The 17,635-nt window shown below is 40.7% G+C and overlaps 2 protein-coding genes and 1 long non-coding RNA gene across 4 annotated transcripts; 2 read left to right on the top strand and 1 right to left on the bottom strand.

The window, feature by feature from the left end:
• The first annotated feature begins 37 nt into the window (after positions 1–37).
• Positions 38–3,307, top strand: LOC135671475 (root phototropism protein 3-like). The gene is made up of 2 exons (XM_065179626.1): positions 38–898; positions 2,692–3,307. Exons 1-2 carry the CDS (start codon positions 131–133, stop codon positions 3,232–3,234), a joined length of 1,311 nt encoding a protein of 436 aa, XP_065035698.1. The 5' UTR covers positions 38–130; the 3' UTR covers positions 3,235–3,307.
• A 5,625-nt stretch (positions 3,308–8,932) lies between these two features.
• Positions 8,933–16,294, top strand: LOC103973062 (ABC transporter G family member 39). Its single transcript, XM_009387529.3, has 24 exons — positions 8,933–9,602; positions 9,699–9,819; positions 9,913–10,001; positions 10,075–10,159; positions 10,298–10,457; positions 10,548–10,624; positions 10,884–10,934; positions 11,045–11,135; positions 11,219–11,520; positions 11,650–11,931; positions 12,011–12,327; positions 12,430–12,590; positions 12,752–12,855; positions 12,979–13,138; positions 13,225–13,350; positions 13,430–13,557; positions 13,637–13,969; positions 14,060–14,350; positions 14,442–14,525; positions 14,627–14,760; positions 14,866–15,093; positions 15,200–15,371; positions 15,444–15,698; positions 15,791–16,294. The coding sequence occupies exons 1-24, from the start codon at positions 9,238–9,240 to the stop codon at positions 16,046–16,048; spliced, it is 4,374 nt and encodes a 1,457-aa protein (XP_009385804.2). The 5' UTR covers positions 8,933–9,237; the 3' UTR covers positions 16,049–16,294.
• LOC135671468 (uncharacterized) lies at positions 10,287–17,472 on the bottom strand. Of its 2 annotated transcripts, none has more exons than XR_010512754.1 (5): positions 16,882–17,472; positions 12,741–12,860; positions 11,189–12,656; positions 11,005–11,105; positions 10,287–10,424 (listed from the first exon to the last, which is right to left on the bottom strand). It is a non-coding gene; the product is annotated as an uncharacterized LOC135671468 (long non-coding RNA). The 2 variants fall into 2 exon arrangements; XR_010512753.1 differs by having other exon boundaries at positions 12,741–12,845.
• Between the last annotated feature and the right edge of the window lie 163 nt (positions 17,473–17,635).

The raw sequence follows: 17,635 nt of genomic DNA, 5'->3' as shown, positions 1-17,635 counted from the left end.
CTCGTGAATCCTGAACACTGTTCCCTCCTCACGAACGGAGCCCATACCACCACCCTACAAGAAGCTAGTAGCGTTCCAGTTCCACCACCAGCACCACCTCCTTCTCTCCCTCCAAACCAAAACGATAACAATGTCTTCAGCCTCTCCCAACTGCAGCAGCAGGAAGGAGAAACTTCCGTCACCCCTGCCTCCGCCGCCGTCTCACGACGACCGCCACAGCCACCATTCGGCCCCGGGCGAACTAAGTTGGCTTGACAACTCCTGCGTCCAAGACCTGGACCACTTCGCCAAGACCCTCACCGGCATCAAAGCCAAAGGCGTCCGCCCCGAGCTCCTCGGCTCCATTCTCTCCCACTACGCCTCCCGCTGGCTCCCGGAGCTTTTTGGCCGCGCATCCGCGGGCCCCACGCCGGAGAGCCCCACCGCTGCCTGGCTAAAGAAGCGCTTCTTCATCGAGACCCTGGCCTCCGTCCTCCCAACCGAGAAGGGCTCCATCCCATGCGATTTTCTGCTGAAGCTGCTACGCACGGCGAGCATGGTCGGCGCGGAGCCGTCGTGCGTGCGGGAGCTCGAGGCGCGTGCCGCCGCTCAGCTGGACGAAGCCTCGCTCAAGGAGCTGATGATTCCCGCCTTCAGCCACACGTGCGGTACGCTTCTGGACGTCGGCCTGGTGCTGAGACTGGTACAGAGGTTCGCAGGGACTGACGACGGCGGTGCGGCGGCGAAGAGTGGCGCCGCCCTTGCGAGGGTGGCGAAGCTGGTGGACTCGTACCTGGCAGAGGTCGCTCTCGACGCTGGGCTCACCGTCGCTGAGTTCGAGGAGCTCGCAAGCTCGCTGCCGGCCCACGCGCGCGCCATGGACGATGGGCTCTATCGGGCCATCGACACATACATCAAGGTTAGTGGCTTCCCTCCAACTTCGCATTCTAGCGATGACGAGTTAAGCCATCGACGCCACTCAGGATAAATCATCCGACCATATCACACGAAACCTCTGTCTTCACTTTGTCCTTCATCTCACCGACCTGATGATCAAAATGCGAGTAGCTAGGTCGACCACACAGTATCACTCGAGATCCACGGCTTGGTGTGTGTCTCTGTTCCCACCCATAGCGGCCGGGCCATATGTTTGACGTACCCTCATCGGAAAAAAGCTGGTTAGGTGCACTGGACCATCATGTCTTCCATATGATTCGATCACTCAAAATTACAAGGAAAATTCTTGCGAGGACGTCCATCGATCAATTACTCGTGCGTCTGTGAAAGAGCGACAGATCGCTCCTTTAACCATCAGCGTCTTGCACTTTCTAGGTGTTTAATGTGGGAGTCGAGAGTCAAAGAGTTCGGCCCAAAAACAGCAAAAGGATGGAGTCAAGAAATGCTGTTAACTTCCCAACTATTATCACTCCGAAACCATCGCCTCTGTTGGTACCTGCCTCTCCGCCATGCTCATGCATGCAGTGGCAGAGGAGGTACCCCTCTGTTGACCTTTCTATTTCGGCTTTTAGGCAAAGGCGGGCCACCGGTGCATGTGATGTGTTCCTGCTTTGCACAGAGGAGCAATTTAACGGATCAGGCTTTCTTTACAGCCAGCATCTTCCTTGGGTCGGGTGCTTGGTATGATCTCTCATCTCAGGCGGTTCTAACATCTTGCATTAGGACGATGTTTGTTTACGTGGGAGATCAAATTAGGTTTAGTGGAAGCGGTGTTCTTTCGTGTATATATATCAAACACAAATCTATTTACTAAGCTTTAGAGCAAGAATCCGCCGAAGTTAATGGTCTTAAAGCGGTATGCGATTGGTATCGAACGAGCGGAGGGGAAAGCATAACTGTTGAGGTAGCCATTAATTCTGCAGAACCATTCCAAGAGACATGTACAGAGCCATCATTTTCTTCACATTCCCACCTACCAACCTGCGCTAGATAGAGAGGCTTCCGTTGTGTCTCCCTCCCTCCCTCCCTCCCTCCCGTGACGACACCCCCGACAAGCAAAGCCAGAAGGGATACGGATTTCATCTCCATGTATATTCTCGCCGCTGTCTGATTGCTTCCGAGTTTCATGAAGGCCACCGCGTGGAGCTTTCGTGTTTGCATTAGGTCATCCTTTTTGGGCCCATCTTTGTCGTCGTGTTTAAGCTCTCGAGTAGTTGTAATCAGTGTTTAGGTACTTAAGCTATAAATTATGTGGATCCAACCGTAGAGAGGACGGACTCCGTTCCTCATCTCTGCTTGCCGTCGTCCGTACTCCTCGAAGCGATAACCCTTGACCGGTCATCCTTGTTCCGAACGTTTCACTCCGTGACGACCACGGGAACGATTGTCTTTTATCGTTTGTCCTTTTGTTGCGCGAGGGGAGATTATAGTGCACGAATGTAGATAGAGAGAGGTTGGGCATGTAGGGCAGGGAACCCTCGGTGACCGTCCTCCTGGCCTCTCAGCCTAAGAATTACTGTGAGCTCGTGAGCAGGTAGAGGTGAAAACTCACGAGGGAAGGGACCAGCGAGCTTGCACTGGAGTTTCCATCGACCGAGTGCCTCATGCACACGGATGACTTCATTTAATAGCGGACCACACTACGATCTCATCAGAGCTATCTATGCATGCATATTGCCAGTTCAGATTTGAAATATGTGGTCACATGAGCCTAATCATATATGTTGGTTCCGACGTATATATATGTACACCCAGGCCCATCCGAGCACCAGCAAGCAAGAGAGGAAGACCCTGTGCAGGCTCATCGACGCTCGGAAACTATCAGCAGAGGCCTCCCTCCATGCCGCCCAGAACGAGCGCCTGCCCGTCCGATCGGTGATTCAAGTCCTCTTCTCCGAGCACACCAAGGTTAATCGCTTGACCGACTGGAGCGGGTCTTTCAGTGGATCCAGGAGCCCCAACCCTGCGGCGCTTGAGCCGCCGGGGCGGTGCCCGTCCAAGAGGGAGGTCTTGGTCCAGCAGCAGGAGATGCGTCGACTACGAGATGACGTTGCCAGGCTCCAAGTGCACTGCCATGCCTTGCAAGCTCAAATCGATAAGCTCACTTGTGTGAAGAAAAAGAGGGGGTTCTTCCGGTGGGCTTCTTTCTTGTTGTTGTTTAGGACTACTTCTGATGTCGTGGAGAAGGTGGAGGAGTACGAGCTGGGCGCCGAGCGGCCGACGCCCATGCGCACCAAGAAGGGGAGGTTGGCGCAGGGCAAGGGCACGCCGGCCAAGTGGCGCAACTCCTTGTCTTGAGGATGGCATCATGGCCTCGACGCACGATTAATGTCTTGTAATGTCGGTTGTCTGCACCACTTTCCAACTTAAATGCGTCATATATGTTGATGATCTCATGATTGGAGTGAGCGCAGATAGATGCTAATATGTATCGTATCCATGTCCACTAGCATCATCATCATCATCATCATCGCATACTCGGATTCCAGAGTTCAATCATTATCATCATCATCATCGACTATCGCATACTCGGATTCCAGAGTTCAATCATCATCATCATCATCATCATCATCGACTATCGCATACTCGGATTCCAGAGTTTAGATTTAAAACGTTGAGCCTATGAAGAAACATATACCTTTAAATAACAAAATATTGGTTAGAAATTTAAAAGATGTTTGATCAAGTTAAATCATATCCAAAGAAAATCATATAAACATTCACATATTAATATGTGATTCTTTATGGATGTAATCAACCCATGTATTTTATCATGTATAATATACTAGTTATTTCTATTTATTTTATCTTTTATTATTTATTTTAATGCCTACATAAGTGTATGGTCATGCAACATAAAATACATGAGTAAATAGCCATTTTTGTATTCTCCGTAAGTATTTTATATTATTTTAGATCTTTCACGATATAATAAGCCTAAATGCTTAGTATAAAATAAGATGGAGAAAGAAAAACATGATGAGAAAAAAAAGTGAGATATGGGAGAAAAAAAAAGAACTTTATCCTTTTCGAGATATAACTAAGAACTAGTAGCTCAAAATATAAAAAGTTTGATAAGGTTTCAAAAATAAGAATACTTCACTCATCTTCCTTCCTCCCCTTTTTATAGATCCTTTATCCATTAAATCTCTCAACCACCTAATTAATGAAACATAATTTACTAAAGATGAAGCATAAACTATAGTACATATTAAATTCATGATGCATTCTACTTTGGTGGTTTTAAATTTTTCATAATTATCTCAGAAATATGAAATATTTTCTTAAAATTTGATAAGGTTGAGCTTAAAATTTATTATCTTAAAACTTGAGAGCATTAAATGCTCATGCATGCAATCTCTCATCCATGAGTTAGCATCATTATTGTCATGGTAAACCGATAAATTTTGAATATTAACTGTTAAGTGAGTACCAACATTAGGAGGAAATTCAATCTTGTAACTATTGTCAACATAAATCATGTCTAAAGAAATCATGTAAATAGATATTTTTCGATATTATAATAGATCATTTACGTATTGATATGTGAATCTTTATTATTGTACTCAACCCATGTATTTTATCATGTATAATATACTTGTTATTTTATAGATTTTTATCTTTTGTTATTTATTTTAATGTATATAAGTGTATGGTCATGTAAAATAAAATACATGAGTGAATAGTAATTTTTTTATTCTCCATAAGTATTTCATATTATTTTAGATCGTTCATAATAACATAAGCCTTAATACTTGATATGAAATAAGATGAAGAGAAAAGAAGAGGATAGAAAAAAAAAAAAAAAGTAAGATATGGGAAAAACAAAAAAAGAACTCTGTAAGAGCTAATACCTCAAATATAAAAATTTGATAAGGTTTCAGAAAAAAAAAAATACCTCACCAATCTTCCTTTCTCCCCTTTTTATGGATCCCTTATACATTGAAGTCAAGTATAAATTATAATATATATTAATTTCATGGTACATTATACTTGAGTGGTTTTAAATTTTTTATAATTATATCATAAATATGAATCAGTTTCTTAAAATTTGATAAGATTAAGCTTAAATTTATTATCTTGGAACTTAGAAGCATTCAATGCTCACCATGCACTACACCTCCATGGGAGAAATAACTTGTCCATGAGTTATTGTTATTGTCATGGTAAACTAACAAATCTTGAAGGTTATAAATGTGGAGTGAGTATGAACATTAGGAGAAAGTTCAATTTTGTAAGTATTATCATTAATTCTCTTGAGAATTTGATTGAGACCAATTTACTTTCTCTTTAAGTTTATTGTAAATTCCTGTTGGAAAACATTCTTATTTCAAAATGACCCAAGTAAGTAAGATCTCCTTCTTCAAAGATTGAAGAACATCATGATGCATTAGTTTTGAATTTTGTATAATTATCTCAAGATATAAACTATTTTCTTAAAATTTATTAACTTGGAACTTAAGAGCATTCAACACTCCTATGAGTTTTATTCATCTCTCTTTTTCTATTTTTCATTATTTGCTTTGGTTTATTCTTTGTCATGACGGAAGAAATCTCATAAAATGCTCTTGTTGTTTTGATTCCTTCTTAAGACCCACCACATTACTTTAAATGCTACCCTCTAATTATGCCTCAAGCAAGCTTTTTGTTACGATCTTTTTAGATATATTGACGAATTTCTATTATGTCCATCATCTTTAGAAACTTGATTAAAATTGACAAAACTATTTCACAAGAGGTCCCACAATTATATTTATTCAACCAAATTGTAAAAAGATGATGTCTATGTACAATCATATTCATGATATTAAAGTTATTATTGATTATCAATGAAATTGATCTTTTTTATGAGAAATCTTGTAATGAAGAGTATGAGCCCAATTGATTAGGGTTAACATATATTAGGTCATACACTAATTCAACACAAAAGCTTGAATTTCTAGATTATGAGCTAAAACTATTATATGTAGTCTGACTCTTTTAGTCTTTAGTCATATGGAACTATTGTCTGAGTCTATCTTTTTTTTTTTTTATCTCACATATTTTTAACGTCTTCCTCTATTACTCTTGAAGGTTTAAACTTTTTCATACTTCATATCTTTTTTTATGCTATAGGATGGTTCATGTTAAATCTCGGATTTTGATGATGAAACCAATTAATAGTATTTATGCTCCCTCTTAGTGTCGACCCCGCTCTTGATCCTAACCGTTCACTCATCTACGTTTACTTGTCTTATCACATTATTGCTCATCTTTATTTAGTCAAAGTGTAACTTCATTACCTCAATCTTTTTTTATTTTTATTTTTTATTTTTTATTCATTCAAATCAAATTTATTCAACTAGCTCTAATAGCATATCTAAAATCTTATAGTGATAAATTTGAGTCAAATTCATGTCAAATATAATTTAACCTAAAAATTTAAGCTTCTATGTTATGGATCAAGATTATTCACCTAGTTCATCTCTTTTTATGTAATAAGCTCCAAGAGAAATTTGTTCTTTAAAAGCGATTTATCAAAATGTTGCTTGTGTGTTTTGCCATATTGATAATCTTTAAGAACTTTATTGCTATTAAAACTAGTAATTAGGAAAATCATTAACTAGATTTTTCTATATCATAATCTTTAATTTGAGAAACTTTATATGACCAAATCCAATATGCCAGATTGATACACTATTATTTATACTCATCCTATCAACATGAAAGTTAGATGCTGACAAAATATATAAATTACTCTTTTACCAATATGTATTACATATGTATTTGATTGACTTCCTTAAGACCAAAGAGAACATAATTTTTAGCATCAACGATATTTGTAATAAAAAAATATTTTTCTACATACTTTGAATATAATATACACTCTTCAATATAATAGGATCATTATCTTTATTTGAGATTATGAGTGTTTTTTCTTTTTCACTTGATGAACGATGTTATTTACCATGATAATTATATCATTACCTTCGTATCGATGAAGATCGATGAATTTGAGACCATCACTAGTGAGATGATGAGGACATCCTGAATCAACTATCCAATCAAAGTTAATCGATTTTATAGCCTCTACTATAGCAGTTTTAGCCATAAAACATATATCACAATCTTTATCAATAGCTTGGAATAATCTTCTTGATTTGTAATATTTCCTTCTTTAATTTTCATACGATAATTTTTCTTTATATGACCTAACTTGCCACACCAATAACACTTTATCTTCTTTCGATTTATACCATTATTTGAAGAAGACTCTAGCTTACTATTAGTATCATCTTTTTCTCTTTATCTTTATCATTATCTTTTTTCATATTTATAAAAAAGATATTTTTATCTCTCTTAAAGTGGAAACTTTCACCATTTGTTGAGCTAGGGATTCGGAAAAAGATTTTTCAGCCCTACTAAGAATGGTTATTGAACTCATCCTTGAATAAACGTAACATAAGGAATATATTCTTTTTGGAAGACTATGAATAATATTATATTTAATTCATGCATAAAAAATAGACTCATTTCGATCTAAGAGTGATATCTCTAAACATAAATTTTTAATTTTAAAAAATGCTAAAAAATTGAGAGATCATTTTGGATAATATTTGTCAAATCATTCTTTAAACATTAAAGTCGAACTATATTATTTTTATTAAGTAATACATTAAGAGTAATTAAAATATCTGAAGTTAATTTGTAATCAATAATGTGTTCAAAGAGATCCTAAGAGAGATCTTTTTGACACAAATTAACTTTTGCATTTAATATTCTTCATCTTTTTATGACATTGCTATAACATTTGGTATCGTTATTGTATTACCACCAACTACATCCTCTAGTTCTTCCCCAATGAGATATTATTTCAAATGAGTATTCTAGATCTTGTAGTTAGATTGATTGAGAAGTTTAATATCAAACCCATCAACATGACTATTATAATCAATAGTTGAAAGAGATTATCTTTTTCACCAAAGAAATATTAAAACATAGAAGTGTAACTCTTTATCAAATAATAGTACCAAGGTACTACTAGTCCAAGATTAAACCAATTAGAAAAAGAAGAAACCAAGACAGAAGTAAAAAAAATGAAAAACTATATTAAACTTCTCAAAAAAAAAAAAAAAAAAAACAAAGCCCTAAACACTTGAAACTTGGATGGATTTATACATATAAATGTTATCTATTTATAGGTGTAGAATAATAGTTTGAACTAAGAGACTCTTATCTATAAAATTCTATCTATTCAATTTATTTAAAAGATAAAAGATAAAAATATTAAAATCCTTTGAAAGATAATATTTTAAATCTTAACAAATATATTATATGTAATTCTGATTTTTAGTTTTTCTTTTGGTTTTATCCTTTATCTTTTCTTATTATTCCTAAAGAATTTTATAAGTTTCTCTCTGTTTAAAGCACAAGTATAGCTTGCTACATACATATTTTTCATCGATATAACTGATGACATTAGGATAAATATAATTATTTAAAAATATAAAAATTTTAATATAATTTTTGAAATCCTAAGTTAATAGGATCAAAGTACAATACCTAATAAGTAAGCAATATGTCATTAGCCATCCCTCACAACGAAGTCAACGCAGGCTTTGTTAGCTGGCTTCCACGAGTCATTATGGTGGGCGGAAGATGCGCTTTCTTTATTTTCACTTAAACGAAGTCAACGCAGACCGAATTTGTCGGCTTCGGACCAAGTCAAGATGACTGTGATCACGTGGACACCCAAGTCTCGGTGCGTCCATTCGAAGGACGCAATTAGAGCCGTCTGTTTTGGATCGGATGCATGTGATCAAGTCAAAAGCTTCCCGCGACTTGACTTCCGGAGTTTCGAGGGAGAGAAGACCCATCGCTCACATCGGACGTGCAGAAGCGGGTAAAGCGAGTCACAGATTGGATTTCGATGGCCGTCATCGACAGCTACGTTTCGGAGTAGGAGGCACGTCGACCGGCCTCGAACACCAAGTCAACTTTGGAGTCATGGAGAGAGTAGAATGAGCTTATTAAGGGAAGTTTAGGATAAATGGCTGCTGTAGTCGTCGCGGCTCTCCCACGCTACCGGTCGCACCACCCGGAGTTCTCCCTACGGAGCCCAAAACCCCGACGGTCAACAAAGGCATGTCACAGCAAAGGGCGAACCCTTCCTCTCAGAATCGCTATAACGACGACACCAGTATATAAACACCCATCCCCACGGCCAAAGTCTTCACTCATCGACCCATCTGCATTCATCAAATTCTCTCCCCGGAGAAGAAGGAACAAGGAGATCGAGCTCCGGCTTCGGCGGCCAGAAGAATGGATAGTAGCTACAGATTGGGAAGCGTCCGGGGAAGCACCCGCGAAAGCTTCGGAGGGAGCATGCGAGGAAGCATTCGACGGACGGTTTCGTCGTGGCGGGCTTCTTCCACCGACGTCTTCGGTAGATCCGGTCGAGAAGAAGACGATGAGGAGGCGTTGAAGTGGGCTGCCCTCGAGAAACTGCCCACCTACGACCGCATGAGGAAAGGGATGATGACGACGGGAGAAGCCGGGGAAAGACAGGAAGTGGACATTCAGGACCTGGGCATTCAGGACAGGAAGAAATTGTTGGTAAGGTTGGTGAAGACCGCCGAGGAGGACAACGAGAGGTTTCTTCTGAAACTAAGGAATCGAATGGAACGGTGTGCTTCCGTCTGCTTCGGTTTTACTCTACCCCTCCTCCTCTATCAGCCAGCCTACTGGGTGGTGCTAAGCTCAACACAACTCATCTCCTGCAGGGTCGGAATCGACAACCCAACCATCGAGGTCAGGTTCGAGCACCTGAACGTCGATGCAGAAGCTTATGTCGGGAATCGTGGAGTTCCCACCTTTGTCAATTTCTTCTACAACAAGATCATGGTAATTCACGTTCAACATTCGACTCCCAACTCTCGGAGGTGGGGGGAGCAAAACCTTGACTAAGCCGTGTTTTCTATTGTTGATGTGATCCAGGGTGTGCTGAGCTACCTTCACATCCTTCCGAGCGGAAAGCAACCCCTATCCATCCTTCATGACATTAGTGGGATCATTAGACCATGCAGGTAGGGTAAAAAAGAAAGGCTTATGGTTTTCCTACAGCTTGACAGAAGTCTGATTTGCTTCCCCACAATGCAGAATGACACTGCTTCTAGGGCCCCCAGGCTCTGGGAAAACCACCTTACTGCTAGCCTTAGCAGGAAAGCTCGACTCAACCCTCAAGGTAACATAGCAAAACCATGTTTTCTGTCTGATGCTTTATGGTTTGATTTCCTCATAAAAGTGAAGCAAAATTGCAAATGGATATGGTGATATGGACGAGTATTAAATAGAAAAGCATCTATCTATCTATCGATGTCAGGTATCCGGAAGAGTGACTTACAATGGTCATGACATGGATGAGTTCGTCCCTCAGAGGACCTCGGCTTATATCGGGCAGCATGATCTTCACATCGGGGAAATGACAGTGAGAGAGACTTTGGCTTTCTCTGCAAGATGCCAAGGAGTCGGAACACGTTATGGTAGGTCGAGAAGGAATTATTTCACAAATAAATTTTAGCTAAAATAAATCTAAAGCTCAGAGAATTCACAAGTTATGCGATGCGATGCAGATATGCTGACGGAGCTATCGAGAAGAGAAAAGGAAGCAAATATCAAGCCAGACCCTGACATAGATGTCTACATGAAGGTATCGAACCTGCTCTAACTTTTTTGCATTATGACTATGGGAAGATAATCCTGAAATGGTGACAGAAAAAAAGAAAAATTAAAAATCTACATCTGTTTAGAAATTAGATCAGCGTCGTTTCATTTTGCCAGAGATTTTTTGAAACATAATTTGCAACATCAAATCTTTTCTTTACTAGGCATCATTTCGGATTTTCTAACAAGAAGAACTGTTTTATACTAATAGTTAAAACCTTTTCTCCCTTATGGTACACCTACAGGCAATATCCGTAGAAGGCCAGGAAAGTGTGGTTACGGATTACATTCTGAAGGTAAGTTCAGCCATGAAAAACAAGAGAAAATACGATAAAATTGTTGCAAAGTGCAAATAAAAAAAATTACCATCGAGACAAATGACAATTGTTAATTTCTTCTTTCGCAGATCTTGGGTCTGGACATATGTGCTGATACAATGGTAGGAGACGCAATGATAAGGGGGATATCTGGTGGACAGAAGAAGCGCGTTACGACAGGTAATTATAATTAAAAGAATTAAACATGACTAAGAGAAAGCACGTCACTATACCTGTTGAAAGCATCCCATGGTTCTATGCAGGTGAGATGCTTGTTGGGCCAGCTAAGGCACTTTTCATGGATGAAATCTCTACGGGACTTGACAGCTCCACAACCTACCAGATTGTCAATTCCCTTCGTCAATCGGTCCATATCCTCGGTGGAACTGCACTCATTGCATTGCTTCAGCCAGCTCCAGAGACATATGAGCTGTTCGATGACATTGTTCTACTCTCAGATGGGCAAATTGTCTATCAGGGTCCACGAGAGAATGTTCTACAATTCTTCGAAGCAATGGGTTTCAAGTGTCCTGAAAGGAAAGGTGCTGCGGACTTCTTGCAAGAAGTAAGTGTCAAAGATGAATGAAACATCTTTTGCGATTGCACATGAAAATCCTTTTCCTGTCTCTTGCATGGATTCTTTTGTTTGTGAATGCTTCCATAACTCGATACTGTCATCTCTATGCATGAATAGGTTACATCAAGGAAGGATCAGCACCAATATTGGGCAAACAAAGATGAGCCATATAGGTATATTTCAGTCAATGAGTTTGCAGAAGCCTTCCAGTCGTTCCATGCTGGCTGTAAACTAGGAGAAGAGCTCAGCATTCCATTTGATAGGAGACGGAATCATCCTGCTGCATTGACCACCACAACGTACGGGATTAGCAAGATGGAATTGTTGAAAGCTTGCATTTCAAGGGAGTGGTTGCTGATGAAGCGGAATTCCTTTGTTTACATCTTCAAAGTTGTCCAAGTGAGTAAACCGCAGCTCTCTTGACACGACAATTCTAATATGATGATGCCTTACATGATCCTTTTTGGCACATTATCAGCTTATAATTCTTGGGGCCATTGCAATGACGGTCTTCCTTCGCACAAAGATGCATCGGAATTCGGTGGAGGATGGAGTGATCTTCCTAGGTGCCATGTTTCTCGGGCTAGTAACTCATCTGTTCAATGGGTTTGCTGAGCTTGCTATGAGCATCGCGAAGCTTCCCATATTTTACAAACAAAGAGACCTTCGCTTCTATCCATCATGGGCATACGCACTGCCAACATGGATTCTGAAAATTCCCATATCCTTTCTGGAGTGTGCGGTCTGGATAGGCATGACATATTATGTCATTGGTTTCGATCCAAACATTGAAAGGTTAGAGGGCTTGAAACAAATCTGCACATTTTCTCCAGGAATTTCTTTGCTGCATCTCCTCATATCATCGGAAAAGTAACCACAGACATTATCATCGTGCAGGTTTTTTCGGCATTACCTGCTGCTAGTCTTGATCAGTCAGATGGCATCTGGACTCTTCCGGCTCCTTGCTGCTGTTGGGAGGGAGATGGTTGTCGCAGATACTTTTGGTTCCTTTGCACAGCTCGTTCTTTTGATTCTCGGTGGATTCCTAATTTCTCGAGGTATATAACTTCCCATACCAAAGCCAGACAGCCTCATCAGCACAATGACAATACCTCGGTTCCGATCTGACAATAAAATTATTAATTCCAATTTGACAATACAATATCTCAGTCTCGATTTGACAACAATATTACTAAACTATTTCTCACCTTCCTTACAGAGAATATCAAGAAATGGTGGATCTGGGGCTACTGGTCATCTCCTCTGATGTATGCTCAAAATGCCATCGCAGTGAATGAATTCCTAGGGCATAGCTGGCAAAAAGTAATCTGACAACTCTTTTATTCTTGTTGTGCATGATAAAAACAGTGTTATTTATGAATTAAACAACAATTTTCATCACTCGTCTAGGTAATTCCTTCAAATCAAATTTTCTATTTGGCACAGGTTATTCCAACAGGAAGCAATGATACTCTAGGAGTCCAAATCCTCAAAAAACGTGGAATATTTGTTGACTCAAACTGGTACTGGATTGGTGTGGGTGCATTGCTTGGCTACATCTTCATGTTCAACATCCTCTTTGTTTTCTTTCTTGACTGGCTTGACCGTGAGTATTAATAAGCTAAAACAGATTCAACTTGCTTCAACTCAAAACAATTTTTATCATACTTATTCCTAACTTGATGTCTCCAGCATTAGGGAAAGGTCAGGCAGTCATCTCTGAAGAGGCCCTAAGAGAGAAACAAGCAAACAGGACAGGTGAAGGTGTTGAGCCGTCGCTCGCAGGAACTAACTCTCCGAAGCATGGAACCACCAAAGGTCAGTCACAAGCTATTGATTGAATGGCTCATCAAGCAAGAATGGCAATTAATGTTCTAAAATCAATCTCTCAATGCAGGAAGAGAGGGTGGAAGGGCCAGACAAAATGAAATTTCCACACAGAACAAAAGGAAGGGAATGATGCTTCCTTTTGCTCCTCTTTCGATCACCTTTGACAATGTCAGATACTCTGTTGACATGCCACAGGTTGATTTTCTTCCAATTATGCAAATCCTGTAAACATATTCATGCAAACGCAACCGGACCTAAATATTTATCCTCACAGGAAATGAAAGATAAGGGCATCGAAGATGATCGTTTAGTGCTACTGAAGGGTGTTAGTGGAGCATTTAGGCCAGGAGTTCTTACAGCACTGATGGGTGTAAGCGGAGCAGGAAAAACAACTCTCATGGATGTGCTGGCTGGCAGAAAAACTGGTGGATACATTGATGGAAACATCTGCATATCTGGCTACCCCAAGAAACAAGAAACATTTGCTCGAATCTCAGGCTACTGTGAACAGAATGACATTCACTCTCCGCATGTTACAGTCTATGAATCTCTTCTCTACTCTGCCTGGCTTCGGTTGCCTCCTGAAGTAGACTCCGAAACAAGAAAGGTTGGTGCCTCTGTCTTACAATAATCCATTTGTCTGCTTCTGTTCCTCACTGAATTCTCGGATGGTAAAAAAAAAAAAATTCTGGTACAGATGTTCATCGAGGAGGTCATGGAATTGGTAGAGCTGACTTCACTGAGGGGCGCACTGGTTGGACTGCCTGGAGTTAATGGCCTATCGACTGAACAACGCAAGAGGCTTACAATTGCCGTTGAGCTTGTTGCCAACCCTTCTATCATATTTATGGATGAGCCAACTTCTGGGCTAGATGCAAGGGCAGCAGCCATTGTGATGAGAACAGTGAGGAATACTGTGGATACAGGAAGGACGGTCGTGTGCACCATTCACCAGCCTAGCATTGATATTTTTGAAGCTTTTGATGAGGTGCGATATAACTGAAATCAACTGCATTTCAGTCAAAGTTCTCCATATGTTTGTGTGTGAAAGTTGACATCTCTTTTTCATAAAATTGCAGCTCTTCTTGATGAAAAGAGGAGGAGAAGAGATATATGTTGGTCCCTTGGGATGTAACTCATGTCATCTAATCAAGTACTTTGAGGTGAGACCTGCTTAATCTAACCATAGTGAACAAAGCAGCTGCTTTCTTTATGATCTTCTGCATCATTAACACTCATGGCGATGTTGTTTTATCTTATCTAGGGAATCGAGGGAGTAAGAAAAATAAGAGATGGTTATAATCCTGCAACATGGATGTTGGAGGTCACCACCCTGGCACAGGAGGAAATTTTAGGTGTTGATTTTGCTGAAATATACAGACACTCTGACTTGTACAGGTAGACCTAACCTACATACCTAAACTGAAGCAAAAAGTAATTAGTATTTAGCACTGTCATGCTGTGGTACTTGTAGTGCTTACTCCCTCGTCCAACTTGCTGCAGGAGAAACAAAACTTTGATCAGTGAGCTTAGTGCACCTCCTCCTGGTTCAAATGACCTATTCTTCCCCACCAAGTACTCGCAATCTTTCCTCACACAGTGCATGGCTTGCTTGTGGAAGCAGCACAAGTCATACTGGCGAAATCCATCTTATACTGCCACTAGAATTTTCTTTACCACCGTCATTGCATTCATATTTGGAACAATCTTTTGGAGACTCGGAAAAAAAGTGTAAGTCATCAGCACAAGTTTAGGTGTAGAATCCTACATAGATTTATATTTATGTTGTTGGATTTAACAATACAAGAGCCCTTCTTGATGGCTAAAAATTGTGCAGGACAACAAGCCAGGACCTATTCAACTCCTTGGGCTCCATGTACGCTGCAGTTCTCTTCATTGGAATACAGAATGGCCAAACCGTGCAACCAATTGTTGATGTAGAGCGAACTGTCTTCTACAGAGAAAAGGCTGCCGGAATGTATTCTGCTCTTCCTTATGCATTTTCACAGGTATGGTTCTTCTTAAATGAACTCCAACATGCCTTCCTAGGTTCACTTTTAACCTTAATCCAATCCATGCAGGTTCTGATTGAGATTCCACACATCTTCCTACAGACTGTAATCTATGGACTCATAGTCTACAGCCTGATTGGTTTCGACTGGACAGTAGAAAAGTTCTTTTGGTATCTTTTCTTCATGTTCTTCACTTTCATGTACTTCACATACTATGGGATGATGGCAGTTGCCATGACACCAAACAGTGACATTGCGGCCATAGTCTCAACAGCATTCTATGCAATCTGGAACATATTTGCTGGTTTTCTAGTTCCTCGACCTGTAAGTTATACTGAACTCTATGCTATCAAAATCGGTTGGCTAAATGTCCTCTCAAGAACTGAGGTGCTAAAACTGTCGTTTGCTTGTTACAGAAAATTCCTGTGTGGTGGAGATGGTATTCTTGGGCTTGCCCGGTGGCGTGGACATTGTACGGACTGGTTGCTTCTCAGTTTGGTGACTACACATATAAGATGGACAACGATGAGACCGTGCAGGACTTCATCAGGAGATTCTTTGGGTTCCGGCATGACTTCTTGGGTGTTGTAGCTGTTGCAGTGGTCGGGTTCACTGTGTTATTTGCTTTCGTCTTCGCCTTTTCAATCAGGGTGTTCAACTTCCAAAGAAGATGAGAAGGATACAAAGCAATTTTTTGATCCCAAGGATGCTAAAAAATGTCTATATTATGAGATCGATATTAAATAATTTGTATGCACGTCTTCTGTATAGTAGTGCACAGGGCCATTATTCTTTCTATATGTTCCCTTTCTTTGTCCATTAGATATCTTGTGCTAGGCTACTTGGTCTGTGAAGGAGCAGCTAAGTCCTAATCTTGTAACTTTTCTTATCAACAAAATTTCAGATTCTGTTGTTTCCTACTAATCGGAGTCGATAACATGTCTTCATTGTCTCAAGGAAATATGATCAATTTAGAACATGCCTTAAGAACCTAAATCCTAGAGCAAAATTGCTAACTTGTATACAAACTGAAAGAAAGATTAAATGGAAAAGAAAAAGGGAAGTTGTATAGAAAACGATAATTACTAATGAGATGATAGTTTTACTACCAACTCCTTAAGGTGGACGACTCACAATCATAAATCTCTGAAGCAATAAGTGAAGCCAATGGCTAACAATATAACTCTATAAACATGCCAGGATGAGCTTCACGGACCTACAAAATTATATCTGCCATGAATTAACATAATGACCAATTTGTACTAGGTTAGTCCACACAAAGGTTGATTAACCCAAATACTACAAATGTGTAACACAGTCACATGTATAACTATTGTAAGGTACTTGTTGTGTCGATGCCCACGCAGTCAAAGCTTGGATTTTTAGCATAACAATAGCAACATCATCAACAACAACAACAAAGAGGTAAACCTTCGAAGCGTGGGGAAGAAAGAAAAGGCAAAGTCAATATTCGGCATACACTGAAAGGAAAGAACAGAAGACTCACTCGAGAGTTGAGGCGAAGAAGCAGTAGCCTGCGGCCAGAGATGTGACATCGGAGCAGAATGGATGGATCGAAAGCACTAAGCGTGATGGTTGAAGTGGGAGTAGTTCCAGTTCGCTCCGGCAGCCACCACCCTTCTCGACGCCGTAAGCGCCAAGGCCTCAGCGCTGTCGCTGGCGTCTTTGATATGCTGGTAATGGACCGATATTAAACGCAGTTATTGGTCGGCTCGGCTCGGCTCAGGCCCCAAATGATAACCATCCGATGACCATGCGGCTCGACGACGCCCTCAGTGAGACTTTCTTCCTTGCTACGGATATTGAGCCTCTCCGCAACATAGGTAGGAAGTGGAGGAGCACCTTCTTTGGAGGAGGAGGAGGCCACGATGCTCGAGAATTCACGAGCGGTGATAAAAAGGATGAGCTGGGAGAAGATATTGCTTGGGCTGGGCGCGGCGCCATGATGAGGCTGTGGTATCCGATCGCTGGACGGCGTACGAGCGTCCGGGAGGCAATATCACGAGAATGGTGGTGCCAACGTTGACGATGCCATGGGGCGTCGGATGTCGACGATGTTGAGAGCCTGAGAGATGGTTGTAGTACAAAGGAAAGGGACCTTTTGGACGAGGGAGAAGAAGGCACGGGGCGTCGACTAGGTTCTTTGGATTTCAACATCTAAGTTTTACTGCGAGATCCATCATCTCATCCAACGCCGCTACAAGGCTGAGCCCAGCATGATGCGATGAGGTCCCTCTGAT

Source organism: Musa acuminata, unplaced genomic scaffold, assembly GCF_036884655.1.
Source record: "Musa acuminata AAA Group cultivar baxijiao unplaced genomic scaffold, Cavendish_Baxijiao_AAA HiC_scaffold_1139, whole genome shotgun sequence".
NCBI lineage: Eukaryota > Viridiplantae > Streptophyta > Magnoliopsida > Zingiberales > Musaceae > Musa > Musa acuminata.
Note: the sequence above shows the minus strand (reverse complement) of the source record. Positions and strands in the feature narration are given on the sequence as shown.